Source organism: Triticum aestivum, chromosome 1A, assembly GCF_018294505.1.
Source record: "Triticum aestivum cultivar Chinese Spring chromosome 1A, IWGSC CS RefSeq v2.1, whole genome shotgun sequence".
Lineage (NCBI taxonomy): Eukaryota > Viridiplantae > Streptophyta > Magnoliopsida > Poales > Poaceae > Triticum > Triticum aestivum.
The window spans coordinates 541,715,638-541,735,879 of NC_057794.1; the positions used below are offsets into that span (position 1 = coordinate 541,715,638).

Genomic DNA, 20,242 nt, shown 5'->3' on the forward strand with positions numbered 1-20,242 from the left:
ACGAAAACGAATAACGTAAAGAAAAACAGAAAAAACGAGTCTATGGCATCCCACGCGTCTGGGCTGTCCCATCTCGCTCTCGTTTCGCAGCCGTCACGTTGAGCAGGCCGAACGAACGAACGAGGCCTAATATCACTCTGTCAGTCAGGGGCCTTGAACAAAACCTCAAGCGAATCAAAAGCCCGCTACACGACGTCCACGGCAATTCCTAAATGGCGCCCGCTGAGCCGGTTTTAGTTCTTTTCACTAACGGGCGCATACCCCCGCAGCGGGTTGGGCTCGGCCCGTCTACGTTCTTTTCCTTTTGCTTTCATCCCGCAAAAAGAAAAAGCATGAGCGTGGGTGGGAATCGAACCCACGACTGACGTCTTCCTTATATGTAAGTCACAGTAACCAATGGGACAACCAGATCACAAATGTTCATTTTCATCGTCTTCCTTCTTTTATTCTTTTTATTTCTTTTTCTTTTTTCCTTTTTTCTTTGAATTTCTTTTTCTTTGTTAAATGCGTGAACGTTTTTCAATTTCTTGAAAAAAAATTCAAATTCCGATGGACCTTTTTCAAATTCCTGAACTGTTTTTCCAAATCAATGAACTTTTTTTTCAAAACCAATGAACTCTTTTCAAAAGAGATGAACAATTTTCAAAACCGATGAACTCTTTTCTCGAAATCGATGAACTCTATTTTCAAAATCGATGAACTCTTTTCAAAATCGATGAACTCTTTTTCAAAATCGTTGAACTCTTTTTCGAAATCGATGAACTCTTTTCCAAATTGATGAACTTTTTTTCAAAATCGATGAAATATTTTCAAAATCACTGAACTCTTTCCAAAATCGACAACATTTTTCAATTTCTTGATTTTTTTTCAAATTCCAATGTACCTTTTTCAAATTCGTGAACTGTTTTTCCAAATCAATGAACTTATTTTTCAAAACCGATGAACTCTTTTCAAAAGAGATGAACAATTTTCGAAATCGATGAACTCTTTTCAAAATTGATGAACTCTTTTTTCAAAATCGTTGAACTCTTTTTCGAAATCGATGAACTCTTTTTGAAAATCGATGAACTCTTTTCCAAATCGTTGAACTTTTTTCAAAATCGATGAAATCTTTTCAAAATCATTGAACTCTTTCCAAAATCGATGAACTTTTTTTCAAAAATCAGTGAACTTAGAAAAATCGATGAACTGTTCTATAAAAATCATGAACTTTCTAAAAATCGATGATCTTCTTTTCAAATGTACCTTTTCCTTTTTCGAGGGAATTTATATTGGTTCTTACTAAAGCAAACGTTAAATAGGACGGTTTTATGGAACTAGGCAGAAGAACTAGCTTAGTCTAGTGGTTAAACCGTTAAGCTGCGAATGTGGTGGTTCTCTGTTCGAATCCCAGCCATCCCATACATTAATTTTTCAATTTCGATTAGTTTTTTTTTTCTTCGCGTTTGCTTTGCTGAGTCGGTTGGTGGGCCGGCCCGCGACGCGTCGCTAGGAGCACCCCACGTCCACGTGTGTCCTCTTGGCGGCGCCGAAAAGAACGCCGGAATGGCGGCGCCGAAAAGAACGCCGGAATGGCGGGCCGCCGCCGCAGCACGCGCCTCAGCTCCCAGAGCGACGCGGGCGAGGAGAGCAACGGAGTGGCCCGCCGACGCAGCCCGCGCCTCCATCCTCAAACCCACGCGAGCGAGGACGGAGCCGGAACGACGATCCCCCGCAGCCGAAGCCGCCGCGGCAACCTGCCGGAGGCGCCTGCGTCCCTGCCGGACATCGACGATGTTCTCTGGGAGATCCTCCTCCATCTCCCGCCGCAGCCGTGCTCCCTCCCGCGCGCGTCCGCCGTCTGCAAGCGGTGGCAGCGCGTCGCCACCGACCCCCAGTTCCTCCGCTGCTTTCACGCCCACCACCGCCTCCTCGGCGCCTTCGTGTGCAGCGACCACGAGGTCGTGTTCACCCCCAACCTGGACCCTCCCGTCCGCACCCGTCCGGAGCGCTTCTGCCTTGGACGCTACGGCCTCCGCGACCGCCGCTACGACATCTATTTCCTCGGGTACCGCCACGGCCGCGCCCTCCTCAAAGACATGCTGCAGGAAGAGTTCGTTGTGTGCGACCTCGTCACCGGCGAGCGGCGCTGCGTGGCCCTTCCACCGAAGCTTTCCTTGAACAGAGGGTGCATCAATGGGGCGGTGCTCTGCGCTGCCGGCGACCAGGGTCACGTGCACGACGGTTGCCACTCGGGGCCATTCGATGGTGTCCACCGGCAGAGACGACGATCGATCACTCGCTTGTGTTTAGTCTTCGCAGTCCGGCACTTGGGGCGATGTCATCTCAACCAAGCCTTCATGTGCAGCTTGCCATGCTTGTTCTCGCAGTAGCCCTAGCACCCTTGTTGGCAACGTCGTTTACTGGGCGCTTTCGCCGATCAACCACGGCATACTTGAGTTTGATCTGAATATGCAGAGCCTAACTTTGATCGAGGCGCCTTGGTGCGCCCACGATTCGCACACATATCAGATCATCCAGGGAGAGGACGGCATTGTCGGTCTCGCCGCATTTTCTTACTCTAGCTTCCAAATGTGGCAAAGGGAGGTTGACTGCCATGGTGTCACCACATGGTTGTTGCACAAGACAGTTGACATGCATAACATTCTTAGACTTCCTTCTCAGATCGAGTTAGCGTGGAGAGAGATGGTAATACTGGGGTATGATGAGGTTAATGGTGTAACTTTTCTGTATGCGGACCGCAATGCCTACATGGTTGAAGTTAAGTCAATGCAACCGAAGAAACTTACTGGAACCCATTATTATCAATAAGTTTCATCCTTTCACGAGTTTCTATATACCAGGTGATTGCTCATCTTTAAGCATTATATTGCTCATCCAATGCATTGTTTCTCAAATAGTACCTTTGTTCTTCTTCTTAAGCATTAATTCACTAATAATTTAAGCTTAGTTAGAAATTGTCCCGATGCTAGATAGATGAACTTATAGCCGCAACGGATGTCAAATGAGTAAAAGTGCAAAATCAATTGTCAAAGGTGTAACTCAGTTGGCATGTTTGGGGCCTTAAAGCTAGTAATATTATGTTATTCAGTACTTCCATTCCTTTTTGTCATGGAAATTCATAGGGGACATAGCCACGATTATGATATAGCTTTTCTTTATGTTGATGAGCTGGTCATGAGTTCTAACACTTCAAACCCTTATGTTGCATAGGTTCTGCTAATTATGTTCTGTTTGTATTTTTGGTTACTGACAGAGTGATGATTTTGTTTTCTTTAGGTGGAGGACCGGCTGCTGCAGTTTTCACCGAGTTTGTCGCATTGGATCAATGTGGTCTGAAATACTTTTATGTTGTCTGAAGGAACTTACTGAACATCTGCCCTGCTCTACTCAAGTTCGAAAGTAACAAGATGCTTCTGAATCGTTAATCCAGGAAATTTCAGCTTCGCCAATGTGGTCTGAAATACTTTTTTTTTCACGTATGTACTTAGCAGCTCCGGCTCTTATCTTCAGTGGCTAACCATCATCAGACATTAAAAAAGAATCCTCGCAAAAAAAAGACATTAAAAAAGAAGCAAGAACGGTACATCGATAAAGAAAAAGGGCAGAACATTACTCATTTCTCTGCAGATCCTGTTAGATATGAACAATTGATCCTCTTCTGAGGAGTCGGACTACCTTTTATTCTTCTTTTCATTTACAGGACGACCAATTTGGTCGGAAACACACACCCACAACCCAATCCCTATTATGCATCAAACTGCCACCCCTATCTGCTTCTGTACATTCTGGTAACTTGTCTGAAATTACCGGCATTGCGCCTTGAGCTAAGAACAGCATGTTCACTCACAGTCCAGGGTTCTTCATTCAACAAGTGCTTTATCTCTCCAATAAAAGATGATCATCTACCTCTACATTGGTGAATGTTAGAGCCTTATGAAACTTTCTTTGGCATAAAACTTCAACCTCGGCCATGTAGACAGCGGACACCGGGCGGTGATCCGAAAGATTAAGCTCCACCCTTCTGTAAGAATCCAACCTGATGCCCATTCCATATGAAAGAATCCGATCACACCTACAGAAGTATGCAACATTTATTTATCCTGGGTTCTAATGCCCAAACATGAGCTATGATGGATCTTATCAGATTAAATGTGCGAAACAAAAAGGCAGGACCTTAATTAGGCAGATAGCATACCATGCAGGTCTTCTTCTTGCGGATATTGGCTCGTCACCCGCATACTTATCTGAATTAAATTCGTATTTATATGTTGGGGGGAAGCTAATCACCCCTTCGATCCAACCGTCAAATGTACGCCCTTTCGTCAGTTCCCATTTTAGCTGTCACAGCAAAAGCGTGAGCTGGAAATACTACAGGTAGTAATTTATGTACCGAACCATTAAATTACCTGATCATTGTCAAACAATAAATCCCATTCCTGTCTGGAGATAAGTTCATGTGTTCTTTCATATGATAGGTTGATTCGGTAGTTGAGATCCCCAAACCATATAATCTTTCTGAAATTTATGAAATGGCCGCATATGTAAGCAATTGAGAAAATGATTGCATTGGAGGATAGCAAAGATTCAGGCGACACAAATTTGCCGACTTACTCATGGTCATGTATTCCCTTAGGCATGCTGACTCTATGAACTGGGTTAAATACCGTTCTTCGAAGGATTTCTTCAACATCTGCATTTCTCTTTGTTAGATTTCCATCCTTTTCACCAGATGTAAGGTGGCAACATACAAAACAAAAGGGTGTCTGATATATAGACATGCTGGCTGATATTGATCCCTGGAGCATTGCAGAAACAAATGTCATCAGATGATTTTGTAAATCAGATAGTATCCGACGAGTGTATTCATGCTGAATCTAATAAGAACTGATATGAGATGACAAGGCAAGTCAATGAAATGAAAACTTCGGCATGAAGTACAAATGAATGCAAAATGAGTGATGAGAGAAAATAAGATCAAGTTTGGCACTTGCCTTGTTACCAATGTAACCCATCGCGCCTACACCTACAGTTGATACTCTCAAATTCTGAATGTGCCTCCTAAGGCCTCTCTGAACCCACACCGAAAGATATATTCCGACCATTTGCTTGCTTATTATCCGTACAAAATTTGAATTTTTCCTCTTAACGACTCTATTATCGGTACTAACATCATGGTCTAGATTATCTTCTGGAAAACCATTAGAATTCTCATGTCTCAATTTGAAAGACGCAGAAGCTGTTCGAGTCTTCACTGAAGTAACTGATGTGCTGTCGTGAATAAGATGAACCTGCATATCCAATTGTTGTTCAGGCCAAATCATTCCAGGCCTTTCCAAGTGACCAGCTTGGTTGTTTGGTTCTTTCAGATTAGATCTAAAAAGCGTATGACTTGAGTTGTGGGAGTGATGGGAAGTATTTACTGGAAGCATCTTGCTGAAGTCTTCGCCTTCGTGAACTCTTTCACTGGAAGCAGAGGTGGAGTATTCATATGTTCTACAAACGCCACTATCATTAGTAACTGGATTAATGTCTTGTCCAATCAATGGATGAAGTTCCCCCTCACTTTCATTGTCGGCCTCACTAAGAAAATCATCTTCCATCACAAGATAATCTGATGGATTGAACTTTGATGGTGAAGGAGGATCGCTGACACACTTGTGCTTTGGTTTATATGGACATATCTTATTCAAAGTTTCACGAATGATATGTTCCCAGACTGCAACTGGATGGTCATCTTCAGCACCGAATATATTCCCAGCATTTAGTGGGACAATTTCTTGAAATCTGAAAGATGGTCATAAATTTCATGGTAAATATAAACTAAGGGAATGTTTGGTGCGGCTTGAACTGTGGCTTTAATAAAAAGCAGGGCCATGGGCCTTTCATCCAAAATAATGGCAGTAGTGCACCACAACAAATCACATCTTAGCCAAATAATAAGCTAAGGTGTGACACGGATGAAAAAACTGATTAGATACCAGCCGATAACCAAATATTTTTCAGATACTCCCTCCGTAACTTGATATAAGACGTTTTCTGACACTGTCAGACACTATGACAGTATCAAAAAACATCTTATATTAAGTTACAGAGGAGTATGTTTTAAGTGGATGATCCAGAAACAGCTTTTTAAGATTTCCCAAGATTGTAACTGCTATGCCTATGTCAGATTGTGACAGCTTATTTTGTGTGAATCTGTGCCACATATCTTCTTCCAAAATAAGAATGAACATTCGTGCAATCGAAAGTTTGTTAGCAGTGATTTACCCGAGAACATAAATATCAGCTGGCTCCTCCATCGCCAGCCATTCTTGAATGTCTAAGTCAGTAGGTGGAACTCTGCCTCCAACATTCCATGTCCCTACGAAAATCCTGCATGTAAAACCTCGAAGGTTGGAAGCAATTTACCGAGGGAGTAGCATTTATTAGCCTAATTGTAGCTAGGTTCAATTAGTTAGTATTAAATCTTTTGAAATGTTTTATGTGACAGAAACCAGGCATATGAGCTTTTATTTCAGTAACCACACAGGATGTTACGAAGATGCTGTCAAAAAGGCCAAAGATAAGAGGGGAGCAATATATAAGTCTAGCTATATACCTGAGTTCAGCGACATCGATATACTGAGCACGAAGTGTCTCTGAATTGCACCTCTTAGGTCTGTCAGGCACAGCCTTCACTTGATTACCTACAAATTACAGCTTGCATCAGCATATAAAGCAATTGTCAACCCAGGTCAAACAGATGCTTGTGTCAACGAATGGCTTACCAAACAGTCGTTTATGTAACAAAACAGGCTTCATAGCAAGTCGAAACGCATATTAAAAGGCATCCAGGTGCTTCCAAATTATCACGCATATATTTCTTTGAAATATTTGGCTTTATGTAAAGCCAGACCGTTTGTACTTTACCATAAAAAAAGTTGTTTTGAAATATTTATATTTATTCACAGAAAGTGGAAAAGCACTATCACATTTTTTGATATTTTTATCACCACTACGCAATGCCTATTTGCTGGCATGGATATAACGTAGGACCCAATTCCTCTTATGGGGAAAATATATAGAAGAAGATTGAGCTGCCAACAACTGTTTTGTCCATATATTCTTCTCCAACAAATGAGATAACAATTAAATTACCAATCGTGCCCGCACCAAGTCCACGCGATCTCCTTTCCTCATCATACAGCTTGTGTTCCCAACAGCAGCACTTCTCTGCACAAATGGAACGAACATGGCAGTCAGAATATGGATGTATGATCATCGATATCGATCTGCAAATTTAAGCCGAAAAAATGTATGCCTATAATTCGCCATGGATTTTTGTTCCACACATGTGGCACCTCACTTAAAAAGATGAAAGGGAGACAAAACAAATTAACAACCATTTCTTACTCCTAACCCCTTTCTGCATAAAAAAGACAGTCTCGAAAAGGCGGTGTTCAAAAGCGGCCAAACTTTTCGCTAACCCTTTTGGCTCAAGCAGGCTTTGAGACGAAACAAAAAAGGCATCAGGAATTTGGAATCCTCAAACTCCTCGAACCAAACCTTTCTCCTGGTTAAAAATGTCGAATATGCCAATATGCCAAACGAAACCGGTGGTTTGCAGAAAGTGGATTAGCAGCCGGACATCACGGTGGAGGTCGCCATCGACCAGGGAGATGACCCTCACGGCACTCATGGCCATGCCCATACGAAACTGAAGTGGTGGCACTCATGATGCTGCAGCACGATGAACTCACACGAGAAAGCAAGCAATGAACAATTGAACTGGAAATGCTAGCCAATCATCCATCGTGAGGCTATCTGCGTTGCGAATTCGCAATGTGGTTGTCTGCACTCCAATCCCCACACAAGAAATCCCCCTATCTCGCTTCGAAGCAGAGCGGCTCGCTCGCAGGAAATGGGGGAAGGGATCACTGAAGAAGAGATAGAGATGGGCGGACCTTGGTGGCCGGGCTCCTCGTCGTCTGCCTCGGCCTCGGCCTCGGCCTCGGCCTCGTCGGCGCTGAAGTCGGAGTCGCCGGAGCCGGCGCCGACGTTCAGCCACTTGCGCAGCACCACCCTGCGCCACAGCCTCTCCGCGTCGCCGCAGCACAGCAGCATCGCCTCCGCCCAGCTCTGCATCACCCCCTTCGAGAAGCAAGCAAGAAGCCACCAGTTTCATCAGCAATCTGTAACAAGCTAGTAATTCCCAAGCTCAAATCGCCAAGAACCAGTACCTGCTCCCGCGGACTCCCGCCGTCGCTCCGAGCGGCCGCGTCGTCCCGGTCCTGGTCCTCTCGCCAAGGGACGAGCAACGGAGCCGCCGGGGAGGAGGAGGACGCCATTGCCGTCCGCCGGCTCTCGTCGTGACTTGTCTGCGGGGTCATCTGGGTTTTGAAGCAGGGCGCCCCGACGACAGCCGTATCTGTCGCGGAAGAGTTCGTGGGGCAATTGACTGCCGCATCGTCGGCGGCGATGACGGATGGATGGATGGTTAAGACAGCGAGGAGTGCCGGCGACCCGTTCGGCTCGTCGCCCGTCGCCTCTTTCTTAACTGTTTTGCCTTGCTCCTAACCGTATCATTATCCTGTCTTTTTTTCGAAGGGTATCTTAATAACGACATCTTCAACTCGAAAAAAATAAATCAAACAACGACATCTTTTATTTTTCTTCTACGAACTGGTTTTCAGTATTTTCCAGCTTTTTTTGCCGCCATGTGCATTTCACTCAAGAAGGCGTACTTTGTTGATGGACATATTTCTGAAATATTTGTCGTCAAATCATTTTTCATGCCCACGTGTCATGCGAAGCAGAAACGCGGCGTAATTTAAAGAAAAATAGAGTACACGAAAGACCCACACGACATCGACATTTTCTATATATTGATGATTCGACGGGATGGCTGCTGTTGTCATTTCCTTTGCCTTTGCCTCTGTGGCTTTCAGAACCTGGTTTTAGTCCAGATGTTTTGTATGGTTGTCGTGGTTTCGTTTCTATGAAGATCGAAAAAGATGATTCGACGGGAAATGCATTAGGAGTTGCTGAGCTGTAGCGTACTATACTAAACTTATTTTACAATAATTTGTTATGGAAAAAAAAAGGTCGTGAAACCAATTATCTTGGTTAGCCAAACAGAACAATTGACAGAAAAAAAAAACTGATTGGAAGAACTGGATTGCCATAATCCACCTCAATCAGCCTTAACTGACCTAACTGCCTAAGCACATTATTCTACAGCACTGGTGTGCTGGATTTGGCCCGGTCATGTGAACTAGTTGTAATTTCCAATGAGTTCCAGAAAAAGAAAATTACAAAGAGATCCTCAATGATTCGGCGACATGTCCCGGGCATCCCTCCAACATGATTAAACTCCAAGCAAAATACTACTAGTACATGTACCCGGACTTTGGTACAGGATGAAATCGTGCAGGAAGCGAGTGCGCAGCGCATGTTTATTTTCCTAATCAGGAGATGACTAACCCGGCCTCTTGCTATGGTTGAGGGTCATTTTTGTGTATATATACTATGCTGTTGCGCTGACTATTACTGTAGCTTGCATTCTCATACATGGAAAAAATAGTGGTGGAAACAATGCTTCAGCCAGTTAATGATCATCTTCCTCTGTGCCTGCAGATGGTGGGAGCCCAATAACGATAGCCGATAATGGCTATAGTTAAGTCATCTCGATATGATTGATTAATTACAACAGTCCAAGATCTCGATAAAAGCAGCCGTTGCCTAATGCCAATAATCAAACCGCTTCTCCCGAATACTTCTTCTGGTTATCATCACAGGTCTGAACCATTCCTAGCCAATAAGCAGCAATTTGACAGAAATTATAAAGGGGAATTAGGCAAGTGGCAACAGAGGTCGGCAAAGAGGCATGGCCACACGCAACACAACGCAGGTCGCCGTGGCGAATGGACAAGGTGATGTTGGGCTGGATCGGATCACTTTGCAGATACCACCAACGCTTATCAGCTGGACTTTTCTTTTCTTCTCCATAAAACGTGCAAGCATGGATCAGCCAACAACACTATTTTTCTCTTCATCAGCGAAGACTATCAAAAGTGCGAAAAAGCCAGGCAACATAAACGATATAGTACAATGCTAAAAACAACAGCGAAGAAATCGAGGGGCGTTGATAAAGGGTTCGGGTTGAATCCCCAGGATAAGCGACAGCAAGTGCGAAATTGTGTGCAAAGGTCTGATGCATCCCCTCAAGCAACAAAAGGAGCTTCTTCTTGCCCACACAACAAAACAAAAACCGTTCGCTATATTATTTCGCTGTCAGTCACAGGCCCCTTGCCTTCAAAGGAGAAGCAGATAGCGCGCGCATGTTAAAAGTAAACAGACTTAGAATCATCCACTTGTCAAGCCTCGTGATGGACAGGCGGACGACTAGCCCGATGGCGCGTCCACAGCCGGAGAGGAGTCGACGCTTTTCTGGGCCTCCAAAGCTGCAAGCCGCTTGTCGAGAGCCTTGTAACGGGCGTCCACGTGGTCATGCAGACCTTTCACCTGGAAAAGTTGTGATTTAGAGATCAGATGCTTATCCTCAACCCAACCAGTATCATGCAGGTGTATAGTGGAAATGCAGAGGGAGCATGGTTAACAAACACCACATGTATAGAAACCTCAATCTTGAAGCTCAGACCAATGATTGCGCTGCTTAAAAGCCCATGACATGTGAAAGACAACTTCACTTATGAAAAACATCCACAGGTAAGCTTTACCTCAGAGGAAGAAATATATCCTCAACTAAGGTTAGTACCAACCGCTCAAAATCAGCATAAGACGCCCATCCCCACATTTCAAGCAACTTCTTATGGGATAACTATACGAGCATTTGTCTTAATCGCATCTACCTGGACAAATTTCAGCCTTTCATCTATGAAATTCTGCCCATTTACATGAACTACTGAACAATCCCACCAGTGCATACCGAATGACCATGGTAAATCAGACATGATGAATCATCCTAGTGTTCTTCTCATATTTCATTGTCAGGATATCTATTGTTCCATCATTCTGATGAAGTTACCCCAACTTCATACTGGAAGGTACTCAAAACCACCAACATTCTTGTTGATGAGACGAACATGTCAGCTTCAAACGTTATGATACAGGTAATGTCCAAAAATATTATAGTCTATAATTAAGTTTATCATGGAAAAAATCATCTATGCCTTTGCATATATATGTTGGAACTTGGAAGATTGGTTCTGCCAATGAAACTGAAATGTTCCTGAGATATGCTGCATCAATGGATGCCAGTGCTCAAGTCATTTGCAGATAACTAAGTTAAGTTCAACTATGACCATGGCATGCTGTTAACACAAAATGCATCTTCAAATGGCAAGATGACTTGCAATCTACATTGTCAGGGCCTTATCATCTGGTAATGTGCAAGGCGCTACCAGACATATTCATCCATCCATAATCCAGAAGGTCAAGTTGCAGAAAACTAGTCATGTGCATTTAGATGACACAAGAAACAATCACTGGGGAACTCAGAACTAGAACGAAGATACTACTATCGGAACCTCAGAACTAGAACAGAAGATACTTACTCTATCCCAGGCAATCCCACAAACCAACTGCTTTTTTGAACAAAAAACAACAACCATGCAACGATGCAACATGGACCTCAGATCTTATGCAAAACAAACACTATGCCTCAGATCATCCCTAAGATCGTATAAGCTACTGAACTACCCAATAGAACAATAACCTGAGAAGCCAAGATAACTATACTACATCGCAGGAAGTGGTACTGGAACTGTCGGCCAAGGAGGTGAAAATCAAATGGCATTGCTGGTTACCGATTACAGGCTGTAACCAAACTAAAAGTAGTGGCCTGATAAGGTCCATAGCATTAACATGCATCACCCCACAGGCACCCCCAATAATCAGCAAACAATACTTTACTGGGGCATAATAATTCAGGCCTGACGGCTATCAGTACCTATCACTGGATAGGCTCTCCTGGTGTGTGTCCAAGTAGGGTGCTGGCAAACAGTTTCAGGGCCGGCCAATGATGCTAATAGGAACATGATTAGGAAATCACAAGTGCGATTCATATATAGGGTTTAGAACCAAACGCCGTCTCGGGGAGGAAGGGGGTTTCCCTGATCCCCATTCTTCTTCCTAGACAGGCGCGGTTGGGATCCACGGAGTAGTGGCACAGAGTCCGAGATCTGAGACGCAGAGGCAGAGGGGAGGAGGAGGGCGCGGCCCGTACCTGGAGGGCCGTGGAGTCGTGGGCGAGCTTGTAGTCCTTGTAGAGGAAGTAGCCGCCGCCCGCCGCCGCGGCGGCCGCGCCCGCGAAGAAGGAGGCCAGCCTCACCCGCAGCATGAACCCCATCCTCCTCCGCCTCGCCGCCTCTTGCTTGCGCTCCTTGGTTCCCCTTCCTTCCTTCCGCCGCTCTCTGCTTGCGCCGACTGCGACGGACGGACGATTCGGGGCTCGCGTCAGACGGCTCGACCTAGGCCTGACACCGGGTCCCGCATCTCAGTTGGGCTCGACATTTCTGGGCCAGGCTAGCCGCGAAGAGAAAGAATGGAAACCTGGGCCGGACCGACTCGTTCACCAGAATAGCCCAAACGGAGGACGGATGAGAAAATTTCCAAAAAATTATCCCGCGAGGAGATAGCGCTGGAGCATCACAGCCGCTGACCGCCACGCCGCTCGCTCGCTCGCTCCCCGCGAGCTCGCCTCGCCTCGCCATGCCGCCGCCCTCGCTCCTCTCCCTCCTCCCCGCCGCGTCGGTCTCCGCGCGGACCCGCCGAGCCAAGCGCAGAGCCCCTGCCGCGAGCCTCCGCATCCCCGTCCTCCTCAGCGCGCGAGCTCCCACGCCGCTCCGCTCCCTACCCGCCTCCTCCGATGTGGTCGAGGGCGGGGGTGGAGGGGGAGGAGGCGAGGAGCTCCACCTGCTCGACAAGCCGTTCCCGTCCCCCTCCGCGCCGGAGGAGGACGAGCCCGAGCCGGAGGCCGCCCCGGCGCCGTCCACGGCCGAGGCGCTCGCGCCCTACCTCAACTTCTTCCAGGTGAAGGGCGCCGACGCCTCCGCCGCCGGGAAGCACGCCTCGGAGGACGGGGCCGTGTCGGCCGGGCGCGGGGTCATCTACTACGACCCCAAGCCCGGGGACCTGGTCGTGGGCGTCGTCGTCGGGGGCGACGCGCGGGCAATCGACGTCGACGTCGGCGCCGGAGGCGAGCCGGCGCTGATGCTGACCAAGGAGGCGGCGCCTGCGTCCTCGGAGGAGTTCGCTTACCTGGCGTGCGACGTCGCGTCGGGCGGCGCGAGGGAGTTCGCCGCGGAAGGCAGGGTCGGCGTCGCGGCCGGCGGAGTGGGCGCGAGGGTTGGGAGGACCGGGAAGGAGAAATGTGCGCCGGTGGTGGGCGTTGGCACGGTGGTGTTCGCCGAGGTCCTCGGCCGAACACTTGGTGGGCGGCCGCTGCTGTCTTCGCGAAGGCTGTTCCGGCGCGTCGCGTGGCACAGAGTGAGGCAGGTCCTCTATGACTCTCCTCTCTATTGTTGTTCTTGGAATTTGATGAACTGGTCTAGTATTAGCCATGATTTGATCGTTCAATGTATGTTTTGATGTGCACTGTCAGTAGTTCAGTACCAGATACAGATATAGTTTGTTTGAACATAATGCAGTACAGATACTTCAAACACCACTACTAATGTAGTGTGTATTATTAGTATCAGGAATAGATCTGCAACCCCCGAGTCATGGCCGCCGTCTTGCTTGTACCAAGTAGATTTTTCATATACTGGCCGGCCTATCTAAAACCTCGAGCTATTAAAGCAGTGTGATATATATCTTGCTTGTGGGTTAATAGGCAATTATGTACAATCACAGCTTGCTCCTGGGTTAATACACAATTTTGTCTTCAAGGTTCTTAGCATGGCATGAGTCAAAATCATTTGCAGCCCAAAATAGAGCATCTCATGTTTTTGTTAAGAACATAGAGTGATTTCATGCTCAAGTACATGAAGAAATGGTTGGTATTACATCATATGATCATGAGACCTTGTAATCTTCCAACTAATAACAACGTACATGCATCCGTCATTCAGCCTATTGTATCGTAAAATTGATGTTTCACATCTTGGATGCAGAGTAGTGCAATGGAAAAATTTGTAGGATGGAAAACCCTTGTTTTGGTCATATTTTCTCGATGACAATGGATGATTGGACATGACTGTGACCTATGAAGTTCTGAGTTCAATAGCTATTATTTTTATTCTGAATATTTTATATATGACAATTTCTGTACATACTGATGTCCAGATAAAGCAGCTAAATGTACCTATCAAGGTTAAAATTTCTGAGTGGAATGCTGGAGGCTTGTTGTCAAGAATTGAGGTACGAGTTACTCATAACTTCAATGGATTACATTACAGTCCACTTTTCAAAATTTGTAGCTAAAACTCACATCCATTATTCCATCATTTAGGGGCTCCGGGCCTTCCTACCTAAGCCTCAGATGATGACTAGACCAAGAAATTTTACAGATCTAAAGAACAATGTAAGACGCATGATCCCTTTTATCTAATTTTGTCAAGTTATTGTCAATAAAGTCGCTGTAACTTGTGAATTATATTGTTTCTTCTGCACAGGTTGGTCGACAGATACATGTCTGTATTACAAAGATTGACGAAAGGACTAACGAATTAATAATTAGTGAAAAGGAGGCTTGGGTAAGTTAACTGCATGTTTATATGGGCCTCTGTTCAGTCTGTTGTCCTTACCTGCACCATTCATGTGTTTTTACTGTGGCTCTTCATAGTAGATCATCTTGGTCCATCAACTTATTGAATTGGCTAAAGACACAAACTTATGCAAGAAATGTTTATTTAAATAGCTTTTGCTGCAGTCTACAACTTGTGATAAATACACCTGAAGTATCTATATCAATTGAATAGTACAGCACGTTGATCAGATTTTGACTTGTATAAGAGAACAATGAGCACCCTTGAGTTCTTCTGAATAATTTTGATTTTCGGTACTTCTTTTAGGCAATGTTATACCTTAAAGAAGGGGCTCTCTTGGAAGGGACAGTCCGCAAGTTGTTCCCATATGGTGCACAAATTAGGATTGGGGAGACTAACAGAAGGTAATATCACTAAACTGAACTGAAACCACAACACTTATTTTTGAACGGAGGGAGTACATACTAAATATTGCATTTCTTCTTTTCTGCCAAAGTTCATTTTACACTTGAAAGTTGAAGGAGCATACCTTCCAGTTCCATCATTTCATTAGTAGCTGCTGATAAGTTTCTTTTTGGCCATATTCTCTTATAGTTGTGCATATGTTTTAGTATGGCTTACTCCTATTTTATGACAAACAAAGAATATGTTTACCAAATAATTTAGAAGGTGGCTGTTACCACAATATTTTAAAAGCTTTGGCAACATTGATGATGTTAAGTCTTGACTAGATTATACAAATATAATTGTCAATCTTGCTCCTTTTGACATTCTTAACTGGATTACCTGAACAAAAGAGTTATTGTTAATTTTAGTGAAACATGAGATTCACTGACTAGCCTTCACACTGATGAGTTCCATTGGAAATTCTGATAATTCGCCAGATAGTGAGTCTCTCTTCTTTTATCAATCTCCTGGCTTAGATTATGAGCGATTGCCATGTGCTCTAGCAAAGGGCTTGCCTTTGGAATATGTACTTTCAAGTATTTACATGCCATGCTTCACTTCCATTTATAATAGATCATATAACTTCAAGCATTTGGAGTATGCATCTTTCCTTTCAAAAGGTATTCCCTCTGTTCCAAGATGTTCTTACTTTTTTCTGAATCGGATGTATATCGATGTGTTTTAGTGTGTTTGTTCACTCGTTTCAGTCCGTATATGTAGTCCATATTGAAATATCGAAAACATCTTATAATTCGGAATGTAGGTAGTGCGGAGTATTATAGACATCACTCTGTTCACTTGGCAAGCTTGTGAACAATGTATAGGTGGGAACATTTCAGATGTTTAATTTACAGCTTGTGATGCTTCTGCAGTGGTTTGCTGCATGACTCAAAGATAACACACGGTCAGCTGAGATCCGTCAGTGACGCGCTCAGCGTGGGCGAGAGAGTGAAAGCGCTTGTGATCAAGTCGACGACGCCAGACAGAATTGCTCTTAGGTATGCCGAAAGAAAAACTCGCAAAAACTAAAAACCATGTATGTGCAGCACCGAGAGCTCACGTGTTTCGGCTGTGTGCAGTATTAGGGACCTTGAGAGCGAGCCTGGACTGTTTCTCTCCAACAAAGAGGTAAGAGCACCGCCTCTTTGGCTCTTCAGTTTTACATACTACTCCCTCCGTCCGAAAATACTTGTCATTGAAATTGATGTATCTAGACGTATTTTAGTTCTAGATACATCCATTTTTCATCCATTTTGATGACAAGTATTTCCGGACGGAGGGAGTATATGTGTCAAGCTGCCAATGGTGAAGGTAGTCACATTTTTCATTTCCTCTGGTTTCCGCAGAAGGTGTTCGCCGAGGCTGAAGAGATGGCGCGAAGATACCGGGAGCAAATGCCGGCGACGCCTCGGTCTGGCGAGGGGCCCGACGGCGGCTACGACGATACCGTCCCGTTCGAGGACGAAGCGGAGTCGTACGCCAACTGGAAGTGGCTGAAGTTCATCAAGTCCGACAGAGCAGACTGTAACCCCAGTGTCACCGAATCATCGGGATTGTAACGCAGGAATACCGATTGCTTCTGCACAAATTTTGTTCAGTCCAGTGCTGGTCAGCCTCACGGTATTGATGAGTGCATCGCAAGATGAGCTCAAAGGTGTCGGTGAGCGGCACGCGGCACGCGGCGCCCCTGAATCCCCGATCGATCGCAGGTCGCTGTTTGCCGTGCCTTGGTTGCTCTGACGCGCACTGCTCACCTTCTCGTCGCCGTGTGTTCCAAGCCTGGTCATCGTCGTGTCTATTGATCACAACAGTGAGGGAGAACGTCGCACAGTGGCCGACTGACAACCTTGGAATAACCTGCCGGTGCGTGCAACAACCCAAAGCCTATATAGCAGCCGACCCATCGTGTCAACAGACGATCGATCTGTAAGAGACGAAAGCGAGATCCTAACCCGAGGCTAAAAAAGTTTGTTCTTGTTGGGCCTATCTATTCTATCATCGCCGGCCACTGAGATTCCTCAGGTGTCACGTCGCAGACACTTCGGTTCGGTTCAGTTCAGGCTTCTCAACAAAGCTCCATCTGCGTACCTACTGATTAGTTTATGGGGGAAATGCCAAGGGCGTGCTCCTCGTCCCTGAGATGGTGACATACACCACCGACCTTCATTGATCATGCTATATGGACGAGTATGAAAGTGGATTAAGGTAGCAGCCGTGAGCGAGGAAATTACTGTAGCAAGCGACCTCTATATTTTAGTGATCCAAAAGCTCTTATATATGTTTACAGAGGGAGCGTTAGTAGCGTCAGGAAACATTATGGGACGCAGGGAGTACATCGCAATCGTCCTCACTCTTGCGCCCTTGCGTACTCATAATCAGCTAGCTGTAGCCTATAGCTCTGGACTGATCTGTACGTGTTTCACCTTTCCTAGTGGTTAGCTAATACTACTCTTATACAGTACTCATCGCCTGCAGCTATGGATCTCGATTGACTTGTACGTATTTCACCTTTCTTAGCGGTTTACTGATACTGGTAGTATACAGTACTCACCGAGAAAAAACTACTACTGCACAGTATATGATGCACGTACGTACGTGCCCTATTGGGAGATTGAAGACGGGCACCGTTAAACTGTGGTGGCACGTACCGATCGAGAAAATTACCACGATTAATTGGGCGATCAGGGTGGTACGCATATGTTAGGAAATAAACCGTGATGCGTGTGTGTCCACGGTCACCCCCCTCCTCGTGTAAAACAAGAAACCGGCCGGCCGGACTCCTCTTTTCCTTTCAACCTGGATGATGGGTTCTCCTTTTACTAGCATTGACTCTCTTTTTCAGTTTTTCCACACGAGTGGTTGATGCATCTTGTTTTCTTTCTTGATACGGAAGCAGGCAGTTCACCGAGGAGGCGGGTACTCCTGGTAAGGCATTTCATCGATGCCTCCCTTCCCTTACTCACAGCTCAATCTCCCTGGCTATATAGCATGCGGTAGGTTCCAGTGCTGGAGTATGCATCGATCGTACGTGCACACGTGGAATTGATTTCCACCACGTAACCACCGAAGCCGACCGCCGGAGGGTTAACTGAACCAGACCGGTCGGCCCTATGGATCGTCAATATATAGCACTCCCTCCGTAAACTAATATAAAAACGTTTAGAATATTATTATAATATTCTAAACGTTTTTATATTAGTTTACGGAGGGAGTATATATTAATTCCGTTCGTGCGCCGCCATGGACAACACGGTCACGGACACAGCCACGCGCCCGTGCGTACCCCCGCCGTGCTAGCTGGGGCCATGCATATGCACGCGTCGCCGGCCGGGGCGCTCCGCCGAGCAGCACGCCGTCGCGTCGCTGCTCATGTGCTCGCCATACCGCTCGAATATCTACGTGACACCGACGTACCATGGGGTGGCCCTGAGACCGTGTACACCAACCACTGAGCTCACGGTCAAGCGCCGTTACATCAAAGGTCCAAATCCGAGAGCCATTTGGCCGGGCCCGTAACGTTGCCTGCCGGCGTGCCTCACCTCGCCGTAAAACGACTCGCGCGCGTCGAGGTGATGGAGCGAGCTCAACGTCCCTTCCACCTGGCCGCCGACGAAAGAGCTGGCTGGCTAATCAATATCGATCCATCAGTCACGCATGGATGCGCGCCTGGTAGCGTCGTGACGATTAGAGGATCCAAACGTGCCCTGACTAATTAGCGTCCCGGTCGGCGTTGCACGCTAGCCCAGCCCCGCGATCGATCGATCGATCGGCCCGGCCGGAACGACGTACGTACGTTGTTCGCACGTGATCTTCCTTTCCTCCATCTCAACGGCTCCTGATTCCTTCGCTGTCGCACTTGGATTTGCCAATCATGATCCTAAACTGGTTTGTTAATCAAGTACGGGGTACCCACATTATTGCTTCCTCCGGCCACCTCACTTACTTCACACCTCCCTCTCGCTCCACAAGCTTGTATTAGCGTTTCTTCTTTGTATTTCATCTCCAAAAACGTCATATGGCAGTATAAAGAACATCGGTAATGAAGAACACACCCACATCCTAGACAACATATCAACGGATGCGAACACTGCAGCGAGCTGAATGCGCGCCGCTGTTATCGGCCCTCTCTCGTCAGAGCCGGACAAACCTTGTCGTAAACAATCAGAGAATCCCGCTAAGGCCCCATAAGACCAGTGCACCAGAACAGCAACCGTCATCGATTTCAAGCAAACGTAAATCACAAGGATCTAACTTGTAAACACACGAACACAAACAAACGAATAAGGATCCAAGCAGAACCACCGGAAACTAGTACCGATCGAATCCCACGAGGCCCATTGGAGACACATTTCAACACGCTCTGTGACGATGCTAGACGCACCGCTGAGGCCGGGACTAAGCGGGGAGAACACAACTCGACATATGCAACTGGGATAGGGTGAACACAACTCGACATGTGCTAATGGTAGCATTGAAGGTTGTTGGCCTTCTGGAGTTAATCATGCTCTGAAAGAGCAGCCGACCAAAATGTTTGACCTTGTTAGGTAACCTATTACCCAATATCATTCCATCATCGTCTTCATGTGGTGTGTAGGTGGCCTTAGTGTAGAATGATCAAGCCATTGACGAGGAACCAGCCGTCATTGTCATTGTTGCATTGAGAAATCACACAACAAAGTTATCGACACAATCAACGATGCAGAAGCAAACTGAAGTTATGTGATTTCAAAGGTTAAATTCCAACCCAGTTTCACATGATTAATGCAAAAGTTTGTGTTTTTCAGTTCATTCATTCCAAACAAATGTTGGATATTTTGTGGCACCGTGACGAACCGGAGTTCAAAACCCTATAACCTCCAACAAACACATTCATGATAGTGTTCACAAGGAATACAAAATCCAGTCACGAAACCTCGTATCAGCACACCTCGCTCGTACTGACATGGTGCACACATGAAATGATATGCATTCTTTCTCTGATATATAAAAATAGAAACCAAAACACATCAGGATTTTGCCATCATGGCCATGGAGGGTCCATGGTTGATTCTCCGCGAGAAAACAAAGAAAAGGATTCCCCGGGG

The 20,242-nt window shown here is 45.9% G+C and overlaps 3 protein-coding genes across 3 annotated transcripts; 1 reads left to right on the forward strand and 2 right to left on the reverse strand.

The window, feature by feature from the left end:
- Positions 1-3,592: 3,592 nt before the first annotated feature.
- On the reverse strand, positions 3,593-8,554 carry LOC123064793 (type IV inositol polyphosphate 5-phosphatase 3). The gene is made up of 11 exons (XM_044488198.1): positions 8,223-8,554; positions 7,947-8,133; positions 7,141-7,215; positions 6,602-6,689; positions 6,271-6,375; positions 5,424-5,787; positions 4,995-5,291; positions 4,615-4,799; positions 4,410-4,518; positions 4,199-4,341; positions 3,593-4,075 (listed from the first exon to the last, which is right to left on the reverse strand). The coding sequence occupies exons 1-11, from the start codon at positions 8,370-8,372 to the stop codon at positions 3,880-3,882; spliced, it is 1,899 nt and encodes a 632-aa protein (XP_044344133.1). The 5' UTR covers positions 8,373-8,554; the 3' UTR covers positions 3,593-3,879.
- A 1,689-nt stretch (positions 8,555-10,243) lies between these two features.
- Positions 10,244-12,515, reverse strand: LOC123180110 (uncharacterized). Its single transcript, XM_044592076.1, has 2 exons — positions 12,230-12,515; positions 10,244-10,506 (listed from the first exon to the last, which is right to left on the reverse strand). Exons 1-2 carry the CDS (start codon positions 12,350-12,352, stop codon positions 10,387-10,389), a joined length of 243 nt encoding a protein of 80 aa, XP_044448011.1. The 5' UTR covers positions 12,353-12,515; the 3' UTR covers positions 10,244-10,386.
- A 112-nt stretch (positions 12,516-12,627) lies between these two features.
- On the forward strand, positions 12,628-16,801 carry LOC123064803 (protein PIGMENT DEFECTIVE 338, chloroplastic). Its single transcript, XM_044488209.1, has 8 exons — positions 12,628-13,500; positions 14,290-14,364; positions 14,456-14,527; positions 14,619-14,699; positions 15,018-15,115; positions 16,031-16,156; positions 16,238-16,286; positions 16,505-16,801. The coding sequence occupies exons 1-8, from the start codon at positions 12,715-12,717 to the stop codon at positions 16,715-16,717; spliced, it is 1,500 nt and encodes a 499-aa protein (XP_044344144.1). The 5' UTR covers positions 12,628-12,714; the 3' UTR covers positions 16,718-16,801.
- Positions 16,802-20,242: the final 3,441 nt, after the last annotated feature.

Bases quoted from the DNA above. Each gene is read 5' to 3' on its own strand.
- LOC123064803 (XM_044488209.1), top strand. From the start codon at position 12,715: ATGCCGCCGCCCTCGCTCCTCTCCCTCCTCCCCGCCGCGTCGGTCTCC. The intron at 14,528-14,618 runs GTAAGACGCATG...TCTTCTGCACAG, and splicing joins TTACAGATCTAAAGAACAAT to GTTGGTCGACAGATACATGT. The intron at 16,287-16,504 runs GTAAGAGCACCG...TGGTTTCCGCAG, and splicing joins TGTTTCTCTCCAACAAAGAG to AAGGTGTTCGCCGAGGCTGA.
- LOC123180110 (XM_044592076.1), bottom strand. From the start codon at position 12,352: ATGGGGTTCATGCTGCGGGTGAGGCTGGCCTCCTTCTTCGCGGGCGCG. The intron at 10,507-12,229 runs GTACGGGCCGCG...CAACTTTTCCAG, and splicing joins ACGACTCCACGGCCCTCCAG to GTGAAAGGTCTGCATGACCA.
- LOC123064793 (XM_044488198.1), bottom strand. From the start codon at position 8,372: ATGACCCCGCAGACAAGTCACGACGAGAGCCGGCGGACGGCAATGGCG. The intron at 7,216-7,946 runs GTCCGCCCATCT...CCATTTGTGCAG, and splicing joins CGAGGAGCCCGGCCACCAAG to AGAAGTGCTGCTGTTGGGAA. The intron at 6,376-6,601 runs GTATATAGCTAG...TTTTACATGCAG, and splicing joins ATCGATGTCGCTGAACTCAG to GATTTTCGTAGGGACATGGA.